Source organism: Corapipo altera, unplaced genomic scaffold (assembly GCF_003945725.1).
Source record: "Corapipo altera isolate COAL_440 unplaced genomic scaffold, ASM394572v1 161, whole genome shotgun sequence".
NCBI classification, from domain to species: Eukaryota; Metazoa; Chordata; class Aves; order Passeriformes; family Pipridae; genus Corapipo; species Corapipo altera.
Genome location: NW_020884979.1, coordinates 855,170 through 877,422, shown reverse-complemented (window position 1 = coordinate 877,422; position 22,253 = coordinate 855,170). Strand labels below are relative to the sequence as shown.

The window sequence follows — 22,253 nt, the reverse complement described above, 5'->3', positions numbered from 1 at the left end:
CTCTCTTGATTCAAAAGTTGATTTGGACATAAGTGGTGCTGCAGGAGGTTCATGGAAATGTTTCTTGTGCAAATTGATGGAGGTTTTAGTTTAATACTGAGTGAAATGTTGAGGATGAGGAGCAGCGACTGTAAACTAAAACACAGGAAGTTCCACCTCAACTTGTTCCCATGGAGGGTCGCAGAGCACTGGAACAACTGCCCGGGGAAGCTGTGGAGTCTCCCTCTCTGGAGACATTCCAAACCTACCTGGACATGTTCCTGTGACCCTGCCTTGGCTGGGGGGTTGGACCCGATGATCTCCAGAGGTGCCTTCCAACCCCAACTATTCTGTGAGTCTGTGAATTCTTAATAATCTTGTTGAGAGCAGCTGGTAGACAGGTATCCAGGCATAATTCTTATAAAGTTCATTAGAAAAAAATCACTTGTTCTGCCTTTTTATCCCCCAAAATCTTTCTTTTCCACTTAATCATCTACGTTTCGAAATATTCCTTTCCCTTGCATGCCACAAACTTTAGATAAAGAAGCTTTGGGCCAAAGTCAGCCAGGACTGCAGTGATTTGGAACAGTTATTTAAGTCCTCGTGGACGTTTCAGACGCTCAGAGGTGAGCGCTGCGTTGGATCCAAAGTGGATTATTCCAACAATGAGAAGTGTATCCCAACAAATATCTGTGTTTAATGAGCGTTCCAGTGCAGATACAGGCAGGGCTGCATTTAACTGTTATGCTGCCTTTTTTAAAAAGCTCCCAAGCTGTTTGATAAGGAAGCTGGACTTTGAAACTGAGCCTTTCTCATAACCTCTGCTCCCTCCTACGCAAAGGCAGAGGCAGGAACAGGCTGCATCTTGAATCGGTCAGCGCCGTGGCAGAGGGCCAGTGGCTTGGTGGCTCTGCCGAGGGGGGTGGCCTGAAAAGCCTGTCCTTTGTCACCACGCAGCTGGAGAGCTCAGGGCAGCAGCTTCTGCCTCCAGAGAGCAGTAGGAAAGGTCTCTGCAAGCCTGCTGAGGAGGAAGAGTTTGCCATCCAAGGAGGCTTCGTTGTGTGAAGGTTATGATAATGTGCCAGCCCGAATAATTCATCTCCTGCTCTGCCAGCTGTGACAATAAACTGTCCCTCCAGGTACTTACCCGAGCTGCCCATTCTGATGGGAATCTCTAAACTTGATACCCAGGCTAAAAATACCTTTGCTGCCGTTTAACCACAGTGTTTCCTTTTTAACTTTTAAAACAGTGGTGGGCACTTGCCACTTAGAGACACCCTGGCACTGGCAGCGTCTGAGTGACACGTTTATATTCACTGGCAGCGTCGGGTGCTGCAAGTAAAGTCTTCAGCAAAGCAGCCTCAGGAAATCACGAAACCTTTTGGGGGGATTGGGTCAGTGGTGGGGTTATTGAGGGCACGGCTGTGAGAGAAGTGGGTGGTCGTGGAAGTATGGGCCAGAAAAAATGAAGAAGGTGGAGGGAAACCTTCCCTGGTTCTGGGGGCTTACAGGAGGACTTGTGCACCAGTTTATTCATCTGCTGGAAAATGAGCAACACCTCCGAGATTGTTACGAATTTGTCAGGTTTTCTTAATTCTGGATGTCTCACAACATTTTCCAGAAGGTGTTTTCCAGCAAGAAGGAATGGGCAGGGTATTTTACTTCTCCTTGTGAAGAGAAGTGAAGGTGGGGACTGGGAGTTGGGCAGGACTAATTTTGTTTCCAGAACAGGAAGCTCAGGATCTGAAAATTGCTGGGTGGCTGAGCAGTGACAAAGTCACAGAGCTCAAGCCAGGCTTAAATACTCTTCCCACTAAAGCTGTTGGATGATTAGAAGCATAAGAAGTTTCCAGTAAGAGGAGTTAAGACTAAAAAGAGCAATCTTTTCCTGAAAGAGAAAACTGCAAGTCCAGCATCCTCATATTTTGCTGGTTTAATAGTGCTTTCATTCCTTAAAAGTACTGCCATAAGGGTTTTTTTCCATACTGCTCTGGTGACTGGTCATGTCTGCTTGTCTCTAGATTTACAGCCACCTTGGCCATACCTTAATAAGTGATTTTTAACCTATTAGGCAGTAACTGTGTGCACTAAAGCACAGTCTGTATCCAGCTGTTTGTTGTCTCCTTTGGAGCTGCTGATTGTCAGGGTGCAACATGGCCTGTGCCACTCAGCAGGACTGGATGGGGAAACAGAGTAAGAGTTTTCCTTCTCCCTGGAAGTCTTTCAAACCAGGATCTCATTTTGTTTACCCAGGTTTGCCCACACATCCCTATGGTCATGCAAGAGCTGGGATACAAGCGTCCCAGCTGAGCTCTGACATCATGTGGTGGCTTGATGGGGAGATAAGTATCCACAGGCTTACAGAAGTACTGGCTTAGGAATAGTGAGACTTTGCAGAACAAGTATCATTTTCAATGCATCTCACACTGTAGCATCTGCTTTTCCCTGCAGTTCTGGATGTGGTTTCCCCCTGGCCCCAGCAGCTGTGACCTACAGTGGCAGGTACATGGGACTTGGTGGGATGTCACAGGTGACCTGTCTGCTTCAGTTACCAGGCTGGGCTGAGTCCTGGACTGGCCCATCGTGTCTCATCCCCATCTCTGCCTGCTCAAAAGTGCTGTTGCAAGCCCTGTCCTTGCTGGAGCCTCTGACAGCTACCACAAGCTGGTGCTGAGTGATCCAGGTGCTGCATGGCTCCTGCAGTGCCTCTCTGCAGAGAAAAGTGTCTTCAGGCTGACAGAGAGTAGGTTTAGAGTAGATATTGGGATGTTTAGATTAGATATTGGAATGAAATCCTTCCCTGTGAGGGTGAGAAGGCCCTGGCACAGGTTGCCCAGAGAAGCTGTGGCTGCCCCTGGATCCCTGGAAGTGTCCAAGGCCAGGTTGGACAGGGCTTGGAGCAACCTGGGCTAGTGGAAGGTGTCCCTGCCCATGGCAGGGGGTTGGAACAAGATGATGCTTAAGGTCCCTTCCAACCCAAACCATTCTGTGAGTTCTGTGATATTGCAATCTCCTCCTGGACTTTGCTGGCAAAAGACTAAATGTCCGGGATTAAACCTCGATCATCCCAGTCGGTTCTTGGCTGTCAGAGCAGCTGGGTTTATTTTTGCTTCCCTGGCCTTGGTGATGGGAGGCTGGGCTCAGTCCTGGCTGCCTGCATGGCCTGGTGCCCGTGCTCCCAGCCTGCCAGCTCAAGCCTTGGCTCTCCTCTCTCTTGCTGGCCCTAATGGGATCTCTGGGTCCTCTCCTTCCCACAACACGGGTGAGGCGGCGAGGTGACATTAAAGTACTGGAACGGCAGATAAAAGGCCCTGGCTGTATTTATTGAGTGTCACAGATAAGTAATCCACTGTGCTGTCAGTGTCTGGAGGAACAGCAAATGAAGTATGCATGCCCCTTGCTTTGATGTGATGAAATCTCCAGAGGACACTTACTCCAGTGGCACTCGCAGTGCAGCTGTAGCTGAGTTTTTCAGTGGAAAATACAAGATTTTCGTGTCTTTATGCAGTGCTTTAAAAATATTGCTATGGCTGATTCTTATATGCTGGGCAATTCCGTGGTCTGAAAGCTAGAGGGTTGTGTTTTGTTTTGGTTTTTTTTTTTTTCCAAAATGTTATTAAAATCATCTTAACCGTTTTTGTTGGAAGGAGAAAAATTAATAGTTATTCTGTGGTTTCATCCACAGCATTAAAACAACAGTCTGGTTTTCATTTAAAGCAATAAAAGTATGGAAATTCGAAATGAAGGTTCTCTTCATGTCCTTAGATCAACTTGTTGGCCTTGCTGAAACACATAATGGATGGAGCAGGGGAAAAAAACCTCAGTCTTACAACTCTTAACCTTGTTTCTGCCTGTAGTTCAGCTTTCTCATTGCTGGATTTCAGACTTGATGCCACTGTCTTCTCAAGCTGTAAAAAATCCCTTGTAAAAACTAAATTTGCAGCTGTTTAGGACCCAGTGAACCCCAGGCGTTATTTTTTTAAAAACCTGAACCATAACGCAGCGAACTGGTGCATCAGTAGTTGAATTCACATACTTTAGAGATGTAAACCTGACTGTTGGGGTGGTGGGTATTAGTCATTCCTGGGTTATGGTGTGGGCAGAAGGAGGGCAGAGGCACCAGCACAGTGCAGGGAACCCTGATCCAGCCCGGGGAAACAGCCCATTCCTGTGAGAGTGGGGCAGCCCTGGGAAGGGGTCTGGAGTGGTGGGGGATCCCCATCCCCAGGGATGCCCCAGGTAGCTCAGACACTGGCCCCAGTGACCTGCTGCCACTGCCTTGATCCTGAGCCTGGCAGGGCCTGTGTGTGGGGTGACCAGCGTGGCAACGCTGCCCTCCTGTTCCCACCCTACAGCTTCCCTTCCAGCTCTGGTTTACCCCCAGCACAGGGCAGGGCAGAGTCTGGAGGAACCTTTTTTCACAGAAGCTTTCTTCACAGAAAGGGTGATTAGACGTTGGCAGGGGCTGCCCAGGGAGGTTTGGAGTGCCCATCCCTGGAGGTGTCCAAGGAAGGCCTGGCTGTGGCACTCAGTGCTCTGGGCTGGGGGACAAGGTGGGCATCGGGCACAGGGGGGACTTGATGATCTCAGCGGTGTTTTCCAAGCTATTTGATTCTGTGGTTCTGTGAACTCCTCAGTGTTTCTGGGGTTCACATCTCTCTAGTGAGCAGGCTGTCACTGTCCCCAAAGTGCCTGCAGGCGCTGGGCACTGTAACAGGCTGCCCTCAGCCTGTGTGTTATTCCATCTCCTTGAGGCTTTTTGAAAAGTCACTCCTTCCTGAAGCTGTTCCTTTCCTGGCTGCTGTGAACAAGCCACCCTGGCTGTTTACAGTCCTTTGATCTGTGAAGTCACAGCTCTGTCACTCTGGCACTCTTCTCTGCCCTCCCTCTTCTCCCCTCTCCCGGGAGGGAGGTTGCCCAGCTGGGCTCATTGCTTTCCTTCATCCCCTTTTCCCCAGCGTCCCCTGGCCAAGCTCTGTGTTTAGGCGCATAGTTACAGCTCACAAAATCGTGGCTTAGCTTTGGCTCCTGCTCTGCTGCTCAGCATCCATCCCCACTGGCCCCTCACACCTTCTGAACCTTCACAGCTTGGGAAGGCAGATCCTTGAAGACATGGGAAGTCTTAAATGAGCCAACTGGCTGCCTTGCCTTTGGCAACACTGAGCGTTGGTTGTGAAGGCTGTGCCTTCTGAAGGGCTCTGTGTAGTAAACCTGAAGCAAATTTCAACCTGCTGGTCCCTTCCCCTGCAGCTCAGCTCCATCCCAGATGCATTCCTGCAGCACGGCTTTGCTGGGGGAATTTGCTTTGCAGGCCGGGGGAGGTCTTGTTTATTTTTCTTTCCCCAAGGGGAAATGAGTTGCCGGAGTAACCTGGACAAAGAGTGCTGGTTTAGATGGGATGTCAGGGCTTTGTGTTTGTTTGCTTGTTTATAGGACTTTAATATTCTTTCAAAGCACAGCAAGAATGTGCAAGACGCTGTGATTATTTATGGTACTGTAGGAAGGGGACCTGGTGGTGGTGGACATCTCAGAATCCAGCTAGGCAGAGCCCTTACCTGAAAGAGGACAGGGGGATTTTGGGTGAGATCTGTCCCATGCTCTGTGCTTAATGTGTTTAGCAGCAGCTCTGTTCCCTGCCTGGGCTCTTGTGCTTTGCCAGGAGGAACTGGGACAGGCAGGGCTGAAATCGCCAACGCCGCTGTTCCCACTTGGAGAAGAGCCCCGAGGTGGTTCCCAGATGCTGGCACCATGTGCCTGTGCTGTTAAATCCATGGCTTCAGCAGGAGCTTAGCACAGGCCAGGGAATATTTCCAGTGGGGCAGGATGTGCGAGGTCCTCTGGCATCCTTTCCTCCAGGGCAGTCCTCCAGTCCACCCTGCAGTCCTGCTTAATCCCTTCCCTTTCCCTCCTCCTGGGACAGGCTTTGCCAGGTTGTGGAATCTCCCAGTCCTGGGGGCTGCAAAAGCTGGAGAGAAGCTGTGGAAGAGCAGAGGGATGGAGGAGGAGCGAGAGAACAGCCTGCAGGAGACTCATGGAGCTGGGGGAGTCCTGCCAGTGCCTGGGTCAAATGTTTGGATGGCATGGAACAGCGGGATGAAATCCAGTGCCCTGCTGCAGCCTGGGGTGGTCTCCATGCCAGTCTGCTCTGGACTGTGGGCACAGAGCCCTAGGCACCCAGGAGCCCTGGATCCCAAGGGAGCAGCCTGCCCTGGGGGAAGGCAGAGCAACCTTGGAGTAAATCCTGCTTGGAAAGATCTGGGTGCCAGGGGTGAGGTGAGAGGCAACTGAACCCCTTGGCACCTTCTCAGAGAGAGTGTTGGAGAGGGAAAGGGAGCTCCTTCCAACCCCATCGTGCTCAACCAGTCCTGCCCTCCTGGGCACGCCTGTCCTCTGCCTTCCTCCATCTCCACCACCACCCCTGCTGCCAGATGCCTGGTTTCTCCTCCTTTTCTCTGCCCAGCTTTCACACTTTGATCAGTGTTTCTTTCTGCTCCCCCCCCATTTCTCCATTCCCCAGCATATTTGTGGGGAAAATACGTGGGGAAAATCCTCAAAATTCGTGAGGGTTTTTCTTGAAGATGTTTCAGGATTGGTTTCTGATGGGATTTGGGATGGAATCTGACTTGTGATCCTCTGGCTCACAGAAGCATTGGTTGTCCATTCAATCACAGGAAGAGAGACATGGAACCCACCTCCACAATTAGTCCAGCTGTTGTATTTCTCTTTGGCATGAAATTAAATAGAATTTGAGTGCACAGTGGGGCTAATGCCACTTTGTGCAGCTTTTTATGAAGATTATCGAATTGAGGCAAAAAGCAGATATTACTGTAACTAGGAGATAGAGGAGTTAATCATAGGGAGAAATGGATTTATATTTGCTCTGTAAACTGCTTTAAAATACCTTCAGCTGAAGGAGCTGAACCTCACTACAAACCCTTTGTGTGCTTTTATTCATTCAAGTTGCAACACACAAGTTGTGGGGGTATTTTCCCCAGACATTCAAGAGTCTCTGGGTTCATTTTGTCGATATGTGAAGTCATTTAGCTTTTTTTTGAGCCGTACAACCATTTACTTGGTGTGCTTGAGGCAACCCAAACCTCTTAAAATTTATTCACCATGTTGAGAAAAGATTTGGGAAAAAGTCACCAGTCATTGAAGTTTCCAGTCAGAGGCAACTAGCAGAGAGCTGGGAGATGAACCACCACCAGCTGGGGGAGGGTTGTGTGTGAAGGACATACTCTACATAATGCACCATTAAAACTTCATGAAGAGGTGTCCCAGAAAAAAATATTACAAAGCACCAGGCTTAATATTAAATTCTTAGTTTTAGCAGTCTGGTCATTTTCAGGAAGGAATAATCAGCTTAACCGCAGCATTCACATATTTAATGTTCTGAGAGGAGAGAGGGATTGTCTGATTTTTTTTTTCTTTCTCTTTTTTTTTTTTTTCTTTTTTTTTTCCTACAGTAATTAATGAAAGTCAAAAGCAGCAACTGGAATCTGTGAGCTACTCCTCCCGCTACGCTCTGGGACTTTTTTATGAAGCTGGTGCACGGATTGATGTCCCCTGGGCTGCTCAGTACATCACTGATAATCCCTGCATACGCTTCATCTCCATCGATAATAAGAAACGCAATATAGGTCAGTGCTCCCATTATTTCCCTTTAACACAGTGACAATAGAGGGTGTAGATCATGAAAAATGCTGTTTAATTGAGTGTTGCTATTCTGAACAGAGCAAGTATTTAACTCCAAGCCGCAGCGGATAGCATTTAATGTCACATTTGGCCTGTAATAAAATACACAATGAAAGCGGGAAGGTCCTCAGAAAATCACCACCCAGCACATGGTTTACGTTACTGCGTTTATGAAACCAGTGTCGGGGGATTTGAGACATCAAAATGTTGCTATTCCAAGAAAGAGCCGGAGTGCCTTTGTTTAAACGTTGATTCATGCACATGCCAATTTGTCTCCCATCATCTCACTCTACAACTCCTGTTCTTTCCACTAAGCATGCTTGGAAGTAGTAATGAGTTATATAATTGAGGCTGTTCAGCCCAATTCAGAGTTAGCCAGTGCGCTTTTATAATCATGGAGAATCCTTGAAATGATTGCTTGGTAAGGCTTGGAGAATATCCCACAAGGCAGACACTTCTCGTCTATTTCTGGAAGGCGGCAGTCGAGTAAGTATATGTTTTATTTATTAAATGTATTGCATATACGAAGAGTGTGTTGGCATAGAATAGCTCAAGAGAAACCACCAGCATCTGAGTTTAATCAAGTTCATCAGGAGCTGGAGATGCTGCCCGATTTTGTTACTTGAGTTGTGATGGTGACCAGGGTGAACCACGAACGTGTTGTGGGGTTAAAAACCTGCCCACCTTTGTGGTGACCCACAGAGCCCTGTGACTCACAGTCACAGAATAAGGATTTTCTTATTCAACTGCTGTCTAATACACAATTATTAAGTGTTCCCAAGTTCACTTGGTACGTGCAGTTTAATGGAATAAGCAGTCAGGAGGGAGTGTTGTGGTGTGACATGGGCACTGGGGGCCAGGACCTCTATGGAATCATAGAATATGCTGACTTGAAAGGGATCCATCAGGATCATCAAATCCAACTCCTGGCCATGCCCAGGACACCCCAACAATCCCACCCTGTCCCTCAGAGCGTTGTCCAAACTCTCCTGGAGCTCTGGCAGCCTTGGGGCTGTGCCCACTGCCCTGGGGAGCCTGGTCAGTGCCAACCACCCTCTGGGGGAAGAACCTTTTCCTGAGATCCAACCTGAGTCTGCCCTGGCACAGCTTCAGCCATTCCCTGGGTCCTGTCACTGGTCATGAGAGGGAAGGGATCAGTACCTGCCCCTCTGCTGCCCCCTGGGAGGATGTTGAGGACCACAGTGAGGTCTCCTCCTCTGGAAATCTCTGCTCCAGCTCCCACTCAACAGCAGACTTTGCGAACACAGGGTTGGGGTGGCCGTGCCTTGTCTATCTGAGGCTTTAAAAACACTGGGCTGGAGATGCCCACATCGCTGGTGAGCTGGCCCAGGGCTACCCCTCCACTGGGGGAAGAAGCATTTCTTCACCTGCAGTCTGAACTCCCTGAGGCTCAGCTCAGGGATGTTGCCCCTGGATCTGTTGCTGCTGCTGTCACTGATTAGAGTCAGAGAATCACAGAATGGTTTGGGTTGGAAGAGACCTTAAGCATCATCTTGTTCCAACCCCCTGCCATGGGCAGGAACACCTTCCACTAACCCAGGATGCTCCAAGCCCTGTCCAACCTGGCCTTGGACACTTCCAGGGATCCAGGGGCAGCCACAGTTTCTCTGGGCAACCTGTGCCAGGGCCTTCTCACCCTCCCAGGGCAGAATTCCTTCCCAATATCCCATCTAACCCTGCCCTCTGGCAGTTTGAAGCCATTCCCCTCCATCCTGTCACTCCAGGCCCTTGTCCAAAGTCTCTCTCCAGCTCTCTTGGAGGCCCTTTAGAGACTGGAAGGGGCTTTGAGGTCTTCCTGGAGCCTTCTCTTTTCCAGGCTAAACAGCTCCAGCTCTCTCAGCCTTTCTTGGCAGAGGTGCTCCAGCCCTCTGTGGAAGCCCAAATTTGTTATTTTCCCCAAGAATTTAGCCTGTTGCTCTGAAAAGAGAGGAAACAAAACAAAAGAATGGCTGAACTGGCCAAAATAAGGATGCATCCAGCCTGGTGTGCTTTCTCCAGCAGGGACTGAGAGTGAATATGTAAAAAACAGTGTGAGGAAAGCCAAATAGAGATGATTTTTTGTTTTCAGCTGGCATTGTCTCCTTGTTATTGACAGTGTTCAGCTGGAGATGTTCTTCAATCTAAGATTACATTGCCATTGTTGCATTTAACGAAAGATTCTTGATAGTTAATAGCACCTACTGATATTATCCATATCTGGTCTTAGTCCTGTCAAAGAGGACACAGCCCAAGGGAGAAACTCATCCATGCTTTCCCCACCTGCATTCCTATGTGGCCTCAAAACACCAGCACTGAGACCAATGAACATGGGATTCTAAAGGAATTATCAAATAACTTTGCTGCCTCCAAATTGAAAAAAATTTAACCAAGTACAAAGCATATTATGTAAAAACCAGAAGCAGTCACCCACTTTTCTCCAAGCACGTGCTGCTGGTGGAGACAGACACACACATCCAGACTTTGGACAAGGTGGGCAAGGGAGGCTGAGTGTGAGATTTATTTACACGTGGAGTCCTGCAACCAAAACACTTGAGTGTAAAGTTCCTTTGTGTTTGTTTTAGTGCACCTGCAAGTGTCTTTCGTTTGTGTTTTTCCTTCTGTGCTTCTGACTGACCTCCAGAACATCTCAGTGGGAGGCACAGCAGCACCTTGCTGTCCATTTTAGCACCCAGCTCCACTCAGTTTTCTTCTCATTCTTCTGTTCTTCAACCTTGACTGATTGTGATTCATCTGAGGAAGATGGTGGTGACAAGGAAAATGTAAGTGTTCAGCTCAGGCTAAGATTTATGTTGTGACTCCTGGGTGAGGCAGCTGAGATCTTTCAGGACAGTCATCCTTCCCAAAAAGCCATCACCTTCTCTAGTTGTTTCTTCACCTACCTTGTATCCACAATAAATGGAGGTTTATCTAACCCTCATTACCACCTCAAATAGTGGCTTTTTAGTAGGCAGCATTGAACAATAGAGGTCCAAAGGAAATAACTGTAGCTGATAGTTCTCCCTTGCAGCAGGGTTGGAACTGAATGATCCCTAAGGCCCCTGCCAACCCAAACCATTCCAGGTTTCTGTCAGCTTCCTGCTAAGGGACTCAAACAGCTACATGTATGACACCTCCCTAAAAGCAGGTAGTCTAACCTTCAAAGGCCTAAAGACAAAGTCTGGCCCTCGCTATGGAAGTCCAAGGTGTCCTTGTCATTCATGTGGGGCGTGGCAGTGCCTGCTGTGACTCACTCAGTAAAGCAGAGATGTACAAATTTCACATATTACCTGTGAGATACCGAAACAGCCTTGTTATAATGTACAGTAGGATGGGTTTGTCAGTGGGGCCAGTGAGCTGCAGTCTGTAATTTTCCAGCAATCTCAGCCTTCCCCGTGGACCCCCTGTGCCTTGCTGTGTGGGGATGAGCGGCAGCGCTCTCGGATTTGCCGCTCGTTGCACGACACCTGTGAACTCATAAAGCCTCTCCTTGCTGGGAGACGTGTCAGCATCCCCTCTCTTTTTGTTTCCTCCTTATTTCCTTTGTGCAGACTGCTCAAGGCTTGCTGCTTCTTCAGACATTTAGAGTGTATTGATAGTCTGTGAGTCATAAGTTTGCGCTCAACATAACTCTCACAGAATGTGCTGAGCTGGGAGGGACCCACGAGGGTCATCCAGTCCAACCCTCAGCCCTGCACAGGCCCATCCCCAAGAGTCACAAACACTTCTTGAGCTCTGGCAGCCTTGGGGCTGTGCCCACTGCCCTGGGGAACCTGGTCAGTGCCCAAGAACCTCTTTCTAAGATCCAACATGAACCTGTCCTGACACAACTCCAGACCATTCCCTCAGGTCCCCCCAGAGCTCAGTCCCTGCCCCTCCTCTACCCCTCACACAGAAGTTGTAAGTGCAGTGATGTCTCTCCTCAGTCTCTCCAGGTGGCTGGCTCCATGGTGACACAGCCTGGTTCCTGACCGGGAACCATGGCTGACCTCTGTTTTCCCCTCAGTCTCTGCGGGTGAGTGGGTGACGAGGCCGTTTCTCCGACGCTGCCGTTGCTGGTGTCGTGGGGAGCGCGGTGGCCCTCCGGGAAGGAAGGCTTTTTCCATCAGCTCAGGGTCTCAGCTGCTGCTTGTAGAAATCCCATCCCCATCCGCAGAGGTAACGCGCTGGAAGGTTACATAAGGAAGAGCCTACAAGAAGTGTATGTTGAATTCCCCATGCACCGGGCATGAATATTAAATATTTGTGTGATTGGCTGCCTTAAACACCCCATCAATATTTATAACTGGTCCGGGGGACAGTGGGAATTCTTCAGTATAAATTATTTCTGTAATACCACAGTCTTTGCATCTCTTTGCGTTCCGGAGGACTAAAGATAGATGACACATAAAAGTGGAAGTGGTTCCCTTCTTTAACTCCAGGGCTATATAATTTAAAGGGAAGATTCCTCTTAGAGGTTTTTAGGGTTGATGTAATCCTTGAGTATCCTTTTTAATTTTAAAATATAGATTCCTTTATCTTCTCAGTACCAAAAGAAGAATTTTTCCTCCCAAATGTGCCTTGTCTATAGATAGAGTGGATTTTATTCCAGGGAGAATATGGGACCTTACAAACCATGGGAACTTCTGAGGATAACTGGGAGAGCTTGCTAGCCCTTCTGCCAAATAGCAGCGTGGCATTTGGGAAGTGACCCTCAATCTCTCTTGCTTATTTTCTAGGTGTAATAAAGTTACTCACTGCTCTTTTTTTTTTTTTTTTCATTTTAGGTAGAGTTTTATGAGTCCTGCGTGTTGACTTCTCTTTTGGCAGTGTGCTGATCCCTCCCAGGGTGCAGGGATACAGTTCCAGGCTGTCTGGAGGTGTCCAGCTTCTCTGCTGCCCTCCACGCTGACCCAGCAGCGTTTCCTCTGCAGCCTAATTTCCAGGTTGTTTTTTTTTTTGGTGTGGCAAATGCCCTTTCCCTTCCCCTCATGCTACCCACGACCTGAACGGGGTCTGAATTGCAAAACACATCTCCCCAGTATGATTAAAAAAATCTCGAGGGGCAGGAAACAACCACATCTTGTTTTTTATCGGTATCTGTTATGACTCCAGGTTTTGGGCAGGAACATGAGAAAAAGACTTGACTCCATTCCTCTAAGAGGGCGGAAAACATTCCTGTGGGAGATGCGTGCCTGTCACATCCATATACAGTTCTCTTCTGGAGACTAGGTTGTAACCCTTGGATCAATCCCTGAGCACTCCAACAATAGGGGTATGATCTCCCTTTGAAGCTGGCTCCAGTTTTGAGCAGGAGGTTGGACTGGAGACCTCCAGAGGTTCCTCCCTCCCTCCCTAAGTCCTGTGAGTCTGAGGCAGACAATGTTCTGGTGAGTATTTACTGAACACACTAATAAATGAACTGGGAAGTGAGTCCAAGCAAACCCCGTTGGCGAAGACAGGAAATTCTTCAAGCTCTGTCCATGTTTGCTGTCCAGCAAGTTTTAATGTCAGCACAGCTGAACCAGGAAGAATTTTCCACCCTCTCTGTGGACATTTTATGGATGCATCTGTGGAGCCTGCAGACTGATCAGCAGGTCGTGGCTGCTTACTTTTTATGCCTCTGTGGAAGCAGATCTCATTCTCCCGAGGGTCGGTGGATCTCTGGGCTCTGCAGAGCCTGTGAGCCACAGGCTGCTTCCAGGGCGTGCAGATTCCAGCCTGTGCTGCCTCATGCTTCTCCACAAAAGTGCTTCAGTCCTAAACCAGCACAACGACTTCTAAGGTCAGGGCTGATGAGCCTCTCTGAACGCCCTGTCCTTGACGCCTCACTGGACACTGTGTCCCTTGTGGCCTAGGATTTCCTGCTTCAAAGCCTTTTGGCTGAGCAACTGCAAAACATGCTCCACAGTGGCTCTTAGGCATGATTATCTCTCCTAGAATATTATTGTTTGGGAAAATCCAGTTGGTTTCTGCTTTCTCGAGGACAGTAGGAGCTATAGCTGCTGCTCCCTGTGTTTGCCAGGTCTCCCCAGGCAGTGTCAAAGGGCAGAGTACCTCCTGCCATTGATATTGTCCCAAGAGCACTGTGCTCTGTCCCCTTCCTGCTGCCTTGAAATCCACGTTACCCTCCAGTTCCTCCCTCTCCACAGTTACTTTTCAGCCTGCCCCAGAACACCATCCTGACCATTTGCCAGATGGATCCTGTGACTTTCAGGCTCTGATGGTGTTCTCTTTTCTGAGGAAAATTCAGGCCTCTGTGGATCCCAGGGATTGCAGCTCATCTCTAAAATCCCTTTTGAATTTAGGGGCTCTGAACCCTGACCTTGGCGTAGATTCGTCAGAAAAAAGGAGCTTTTGCATTTTGCAAGGAAGAAGATTTTGGTGGACAGATCTTTCTGTGATCTTTCTCCAGGAACATATGTTTTGGTTAATTGTTTTCATCATAATTTTATATACTTTATTTTATTGTGATTTCCCTGTCCTCTTCCTTCTCTGAGACTGTTGGTAAGGAGGATGTGACCACCACAGGAGCTGACTTCACATTCTCAATACCATCTGAGAACTTCTCTGGGCAGAAGGAGGTCCCCGTGGGAGGACTTGGCTCCACGGACCATTCACTTTGTCACTGTCCTGGAGTACAGAGTGCCTGGAGGAATTCACCCCTGAATCTCTGTATCCCATGTGACAGTGACAGCCACGCTTCCAGCCTGAGCAGCTTCAGCCAGGACACCACAATTCCACACTAAATGTGTTACTTAAAGCTAAGAACCACGTTTCTGACATCAGATGGCCTGGAGCTACAAGCCACTGTACTGGGGAAGTGAGCTCTGTTCTCTGTGTTCTTTTCCAGGGATCTTTTATTAGCCCTATCCTTTTTCTGGAAGACAGGACTCCTAACAGGCTTAATCCTGTATAAATTCTCACTGTCAGCAGTCTGTCCTCCTCTTTTTTAACACAGCCTGTGTGATTTCTCCAGCTGGGAATTAATGACGAGTGTTGAGACAGTCCCAAAATGTTAAGAAGCTGATGGCTGCTACTGCCTTCTCACAATCCAAAAACCTTTCCCCTCATTCCCAGGTTCTAGGTCAAGTTCCAGTTTCCACAGGAAGTTCAACTTGGGGAGACTTTGCTGCTCAATTCATGGCTGGAACTGGCCAAAGTGTGGTGTATGGTGAGCCTTAATCACTCCCATGCTCTTTGTCCTTGACACCCCTTCCAGGTAGCTGATGCGTCCTCTCCCTATGACAGCTTGTACTTCATGCTGCTCAGTGATGGAGGTTCTCCTCCTCTGTTTTCATGGATTTACACAAATTCTGCCAGGTTCCAGCTGGAGGGAGCAGGGTGAGGGACTCTGGCCTGTCCCTGCTCCTGGCAGAGCAAATGTCACAGCTACAGCAGGTGTGCAGGGGAGTTGGGGCAGTCCCCAAGGATGGACACCCCCCCAACACTCAGGGCCCCACAGGACCATCCCCAGGAGTCACCCCATGTGTCTGAGAGGATCATCCAAACCCTCCTGGAACTCTGGCAGCCTTGGTGCTGTGCCCACTGCCCTGGGGAGCCTGGTCAGTGCCCAACCACCCTCTGGGGGAAGAACCTTTCCCTGAGATCCAACCTGAGCCTGCCCTGACACAGCTCCAGCCATTCCCTGGGTGCTGTCCCTGGTCCCCCCAGAGCAGAGCTCAGTCCCTGCCCCTCCTCTGCCCCTGCCCAGGCAGTTGGAACTGCAGTGAGGTCTCCCCTCAGTCTCCTCTGCTCCAGCTGAACACACCAAGTGCCCTCAGTGTCCTCGCACGGCTTCAAAACAAGGACCTTCCCCATCCTCGTTACCTCCTCTGGACACTCTTTAATGGCTTCAGATCTTTCTGATATTGTGTCCCCCCAAACTGCCCCAATGTTGAGGTGAGGCTGCCCCAGGGCAGAGCAGAGCAGGACAATCCCCTCCCTGATGCCCCCAGGGCAGGGTTGGCCCTCCTGGCACGGCCATGGCCAGCTTACATCCTTGCCACAAACAAAGGAAATTAAAACTTGCCCAGCAGCCCTGCCAGCAGCCCTGGTTTCCCAGCAGGCTGTTGCAGCCTGATCTGAACTCGTTGGAAGGAAGAGGATGGGTTTTACTCCCCCAACAGTTGTTCACCCACGGGGCAACAGGACTGAGATCCCCCCACTGCTCTCAGGGAAAAGTCTATTTTGGACTCCTGTTTTAGCCAGTACTTTTGCAGAAGAAAGAAAAGGGCTTGAGGCTAAAGTTGATCCTCGCGGGCTGCATATTTCAGTACTGGAAGGCTGTGACTCAGTGGCCTCTGGAAGCTCTCCAAGCTATCAGTAGCTCGGAGGAATTAAAAACTCAACGAACTGCCTGTTCTCCAGAAACTTGTTTTGTACATGCTGTGGAAGAGATGAGAGATTTGAGAGAAGGTGGCCCTTGGCTGGGATCATTGGTGGAATCATTGGTGGAATCATTGGCTTTAACAAGACACAGCAAGCAATGAATATTTATTTTATTAAAATGCTCTTTTAATGAGCCTTTTTGCCAAGTTGAGGTGGAAGTATTTGCCAAAATACCATGTACATTGTAATAAATCCCACGGTACCTGATAGGCTTCCCCACATGGTCTTCTGTCCCTCACATTCTCTGTGGAGAGACATCAGAATCCCTGTTTTCTCCCCCAAAAGGGGAAGGAAAGGCTGAGTAGCGTTTCTGATGTTTTTCCAGACAGTTGGAAAAGCTGATGCCCACAGAGCTATGGCCTGTGAAATCGGGAAACATCTTCCCACCCTTTTTGCCTCGTTTTCCCAGTTCTCAAGAGCAAGAGTTGGCTGAGCTGGCCCACCCCAAAGAGACTCAGTGAGGGGGTCCTTCCAGCTGAAGTTAAAGCCGTGGTTTTCATGCTTGCTGTGGGTGCCAGACTTGGCACTGCTGCACCTCAGTGGTGTGTGCTGAAGTGATCAGCCCAAGAGAGAAAGCTTACCAGAGGAAGACATTTTGGTTGCCTTTGGAAAGCTGGAATTTGTCATCTTCCCAAAGGGGGTCTCCAGCTTGAGGAGCTGGAATCTCTTCACTGACACAGCAGAGATAAAGACTTCTCTCCAGCTTGGTACCTCACAGCCAGAACTGGTCAGAAAGTGTTCAGCTGCCTCTTCCTTTTTGGGTTCCTTGCTCACAAAACACTCGTTACCTGAAACTAAAGTATTTTTTCTAGGAATGTTCTAATTCAAGGAAAGGTTTAACCAGAAAAGGCTTTCTGCTTCCAAAAGAGGGAATTTTTGGTTAATGGAGTCAGAGGGAATCACTTAATTCAAACACCAGCTCAGTCTCAGCTGAAGTGCAGCAAAGACCGTGCCCCATCCCTGGATATGTTCCAGACCAGGCTGGATGGAGCTCTGAGCAACCTGAGCTCATTGAAGATGTCCCTGCCCGTGGCAGGGGATTGGAACTAGATCATGTTTAAGGTCCCTTCCAACCCAAACCATTCTGTGATTCAAGTCTTCTGTATTTCCATGCTGCAGAGATTGTCCCCCTTGACTTCTTCTTTGTGTTCCTTGTGGACAACTTATGTTGTTGTTCCTTGTAGGTTTTTTCCAGCTGGAAGAACAGGGTGGTACCACAGATATTTTCATTCTTATTGACTCCTAGGCTGGAGGCACAATGGTCAGCGTGTGGGGAAGGCAAGTATTAATGAGTGATCCTTCAAAAGCATCTCTCCTCTTTATTTCAGAGTCTCCTCAAGTTGGGCCTTCACTTGTTGTCCACACGACTGTGACATTTGGAAGTGAGTACCTGGATTCAGACCCTGCAGAGGTGCAGCAGATAATTCTCAGTCACCTGGAGAGGATTGTGCCATCCCTGCCTAAACCAAGCAGCATCAAGTGTCACAAGTGGAGATACTCCCAGGTACTCTGTGGTGGGATCAGTCTGGAGCTGTGGTTTTCACCCTCAGGGAACAAGAGGAAAGGGGGTAGTTGCCCAATATCCGTAGTACATTCCTCCACGTAGCCATGAGCAGCATCCAAGGCTGGCCAGCAACAGCCAGGTCATTTCTAGCCATGTTTCTGCATCGTGGCCCCGGCTCAGTGGTCAGTTCTGCAGCTCTCCTTGTAAGGAGGGACAGGAGCAGTGTGCAGGAAGGAAGTAAATCCCATGTACTTCAGTGGGATTTTCACTGGTATTTAAAAACATGACTCAATCCATTTCTCCACATCCAAAAATATGTGATATTATTAGCAAAATTCCCACCCTACCACAGAGTAGCAGAAGTCCTTGAGTTCAGAGGGACTAATTGTTATTATTTGATTTGGCCCAGTTCAATTTAACAGCATGTTACGCAAAAAATATTTTAAAGTAAACTACCTAAGGGTAATAATAGCAAAATGTGTATATTTTACAGGCTTCTTTTAAAAATCCAAGGAAATTGTTGGCAATTTCCTAACGCATTGGAGTGTATCTACATGTTTACCCAAAGCCTCTCAAGTTAAATTACATTGGTGAAATTGAACATGGAAGTTGCTGCAAAATATTTACTTTTAGAGCAGTCCCCTAAAAATTTCTCCTTTTTATGAAGTCTGGAAAAGTTGCTGTAGACGACTGTTGTGAAGTCTGCTCGTAGCCCTTGATCTGCATCCAGTTTGGGAACCTGGTCTCGTTAGCACAGAGTTTATTTTTCTGGGAGTTAGGTATTGGTAGATTGCAAAAGCGACCTTAGCACAGGTATTATTAATATTTATATAAATCATATCAAAATCATGGTATGTTTGTATGTTCCTCTTATCACTTCAGGGTTGGGGTTTTTTGCAAAAAAAAAAAAAATCTAAGTCTCCATACAGTTGTCACTGTTCAGGTATTGTTTTCTGGTTGTGACTTCTGGTCTTTTCTTCTGCCTTCCCTGTTACCTTCCTGCCTCAAACTGCTTGTGAGCACCAGAGCTGCAGGTGGTAGGGAGGAGAAGGGCTGGATCTGTCTCCAGCAGACAGACACTTGGCTGACCAGCTCTGGAAAGGGTTCCCAAAACAAAGTAAGAAGTATTTCTAAGCAGAATGAATACACCCTACGTTCTGCTGCTATCACAGATATACAGCAGAAAATCTGCCCAGTTCAGCTGCTTTGCTTATGTGTGCAAGGAAGGGGCTTAACGTGCCTTTCCTTGCACTACCCACACTTTTAACATAGTGTCAGAGGTGACATATAAGGTGACATGCATTAAATATGGCCCATTCGGATTTATTCCACCCTGGATAAAGGAAAAGACAGGAATGGCAGTTAATTTCTTCGTAATGAATCAAGACAAAAAAAGTCTCAATTGCATTCTGCAAAATGACTGTGCTTTTTGCAGCCTGACAAAATGATGGACACACGGGATTGATTACAGAATCCTGGAATCACAGAATGGTTTGTGTTGGAAAGGACTTTAAATCATCTCATTCCAACACCTTCCACTAGACCTGGTTGCTCCAAGCCCCATCCAGCCCCTGTCTCTCTTGCTGCAAACCACCTTCAGCAGCTGCTGGTGCTTTCTGGCTGTGCCACAGGAGGAATTACCCCCAGTCTGTAATTCGGGAGATGAATGTCAATATGTCTTAGGCTGCAAAGAAGTCGGTGTAGGTCAGACGTGTTATCTCCATAAAGAGATCTCTAATGCCACCCTATAAAATAATCACTGCCTAAATTAAATATCTGGGACAGAGCTCCCTCTTTCTCTTAGAGCTATCTTTACTTTCAGTTATAATAAGCTGTTGCCACAGAGGCAAAGGGAACTGATAAGATGAGTGCATCTTTCCCCTGACTCTTTTAGATGGGATTTATCCTACTTGTTAATTAAATCCGGCTGTAACATCCTTCACATGGCCAAACACAATCCTGGGATTAAAATGCAGACATTACAATTATCCGTGGCAGATGAGGGATTAGGACTCCCAAAATTCTACTGACACTGCTTAGCAGCACAGCTGCAGTTCTGGATCCCCTGCTTTAATTATGGGGAGGCACCATTAGCATTCAGAGCCACCAGCTTCCCAACCCACCACGTGTCTTTGAGAGAGTCCCTTTATATGGAATCATGGAATCACTATGGTTGGAAAACACCTCCAAAGTCATCAAGTCCAACCTTTGACCGAATACCAATAAGGGTAATCTGGAATTTATGTTGGATACCACCAGAAGAACGTGAAGGAGGAGGAGGATCATTCCTTTCCCCTGCCTGGAGTGAGGGTCTTCCATACATTGCTCACACAATCTTGCCATGCAGGTGAGAAGGTTGCAGGCTGAGATCACAAACCAGGAGCTCTTTGGTACAGTCAGCATCAAACAAGCACTCAGCAGCCAACAGGGAAGGACACTCAAAAAACCTCTTTCTGCTAAACCTTCCTTCATTCCTTCTCTGCTCAGTCTGTAAGAAAAAATTTAGGAATAAATTAAATACTGACTTAAAATTAGTCTGAGAGGGAGGATCTCTGGCTGGATTTCCCATACCTGGATAGACTCTTCTGTTAAGTTGGGTTGCAACTGGCTGTTTTGGGTAATTGCCTCCTTTAAAGAGCTGCAGTAACACAAAATGCAGCCAGTGACATAAATGTGGCTGGTTTGCAGCTGCTCCACACTTGGCAGTGGCAGATAATGGCTCAGCAGTGGCCAGCTGAGTGGACATTTGAATCAGTGGAAAAATGCCCTGGACTTAGTAAGATTCCTTGGACATAAGGGCTTGTTCAGTGAAGCTGGCAGTCCCACAGTGGGACACAGGAATGTTTCACTGCACGGGAATCCAACATGTGTCTTTGGACCAAAGGCAGAAAACCCAGAAATGATGAGAACAAAATTGTCCTCTCTGTACCATGCTTTAGGAGCCTGTGGTTTGATCTTTATTGCTGGTCTGCTGATATGCTCCTGCCCTTTTGTTTTCTTTCTCTGTCTTTGCCTTTCTAGATGTTTTTCTCTCTTTTCCAACAGTTCATCCTTATGGATCTTGTCTTGTCATTCCTTTCCTTGGACTACTTCTTCCCACCTTCCTCCTGCATCTTGTGGCATCCCTGGATGGAACTAGGTGGTCTTTAAGGTCCCTTCCAACCCAGGCTTTTCCATGATTCTGTGATTCTATGATCTTCTTCCCTTTTTTATGCTCTCTGCCTGTGCCTGCCTTGCCTTACCTTCTGCTGCCTTGTCTCCATGCTGAGATTCACCAGTGCTGCTCTGGGATGCACTGATCCAGTACAACATGGGCATGTAGGTTTGGAACAGGCTAAACAATGTGTCACACAGCCAGCAGAGATGATCTTTAAGGTCCCTCCCAACCCAAGCCATTCTGGGGTTCTCACCAAGGCTTTCCCTAAGGAAAACAGACCCTTCTAGTGTGAAATTCAGGTAAATGAGATACTTTCTCTTCCAACTGTCTGTATGCTTTTCTTTTCCAGGTTACAAAGGCTGTGCCCAATTGTCCAGGACAAATGACTCTTCATACTCAACCTCTTCTGATTTGTGGGGGCGATGGATTCACCCGCTCCAACTTCGATGGCTGCATAGAATCTGCCATGAGTCTTGCAGAGGCTGTGAAGCCTCATTTATAGCAATTTCCAAGTCAAAGCTGCTGAATTTCATCTAGATTTATGATGAATTTTCCTGTGAGGGATTGAATTCGAGTTTAATGTCAACATCACTGGCCTCTGTCTTGCTAAAATAAATAAAGGGAGATGTATCGGTGTGCTGTAATAATTACTGGGATGGAATTAAATTGGATTTTCCAGAATCTGTACTGTGAGTGGTTACTTTGATTGAAGAAAAGCTTTTTCTGGCTCTAGTCAGAGGCACGGAGCTCCAGCAGCCTTTCCAGGTCTCCTGATACTTTTACAGCCCCTGAAAATTATGTCAAGGAGAGGAGCCTGCCTTGAAACAGCACAAAAATCCATGGAGCCACCAAATTTGCTCCCTGTAAACTCCTTGTTTACTCCTTGTCTTAGTGACAGGACAAGGGGGAATGACTGCAAAATGACTGAGTGGGTTTAGATGATGTATTAGGAATAAATTCTTGGCTGTGAGGGTGGGGAGGCCCTGGCACAGGTTGCCCAGAGAAGCTGTGGCTGCCCCTGGATCCCTGGAAGTGTCCAAGGCCAGGTTGGACAGGGCTTGGAGCAACCTGGGCTAGTGGGAGGTGTCCCTGCCCATGGCAGGGGGGTGGCACTGGATGATCTTGAAGGTCCCTTCCAACCCAAAGCATTCTGGGATTCTCTGAGCATTTGGAGCCTGGGAGGTGACAGAAGGAGCATGGACAGTTGATCCCAAAGATTTCATACATCCGTGTGGGCATTAGGGCTGCTGTCCCAGAGTCATCCTGGGAATAAACATTGGCATCAGGGCTGTACCATGAGTCTACCACAGCACAGAGACTGGCCAGGGGGGTGGATGCACTTAAAATAGTTCAGTATTTCCAGGTTAGAGAGTGCCAGGCTCATCATGGCTCTGTGCTGGTCCAGGATTCCCTGAGCAAGGAGCAGCCCTTTCCTCCTTCCAGGTGCTGGAGGAGTCAGGGTAGGAGCAGCCAACAATGAAGGTGGTTTAGCTGCTTTGCCTGGCAAATACCAAGAGGAAGGAGGGAAAGGAGTTTTATCTAAGCGTGGTC

General features: G+C 48.1%; 1 protein-coding gene across 1 annotated transcript in view; it reads left to right on the top strand.

The window, feature by feature from the left end:
- The window catches only part of RNLS (renalase, FAD dependent amine oxidase), a 63,582-nt gene extending 42,199 nt beyond the window's left edge, over positions 1-21,383 (top strand). The window contains exons 5-7 of the mRNA XM_027665659.1: positions 7,446-7,619; positions 17,370-17,545; positions 21,052-21,383. Coding sequence (XP_027521460.1) covers positions 7,446-7,619; positions 17,370-17,545; positions 21,052-21,204 — 503 coding nt within the window. The 3' untranslated portion in view covers positions 21,205-21,383. The remainder of the gene's footprint in view (positions 1-7,445; positions 7,620-17,369; positions 17,546-21,051) is intronic.
- The last annotated feature ends 870 nt before the right edge of the window (positions 21,384-22,253 follow it).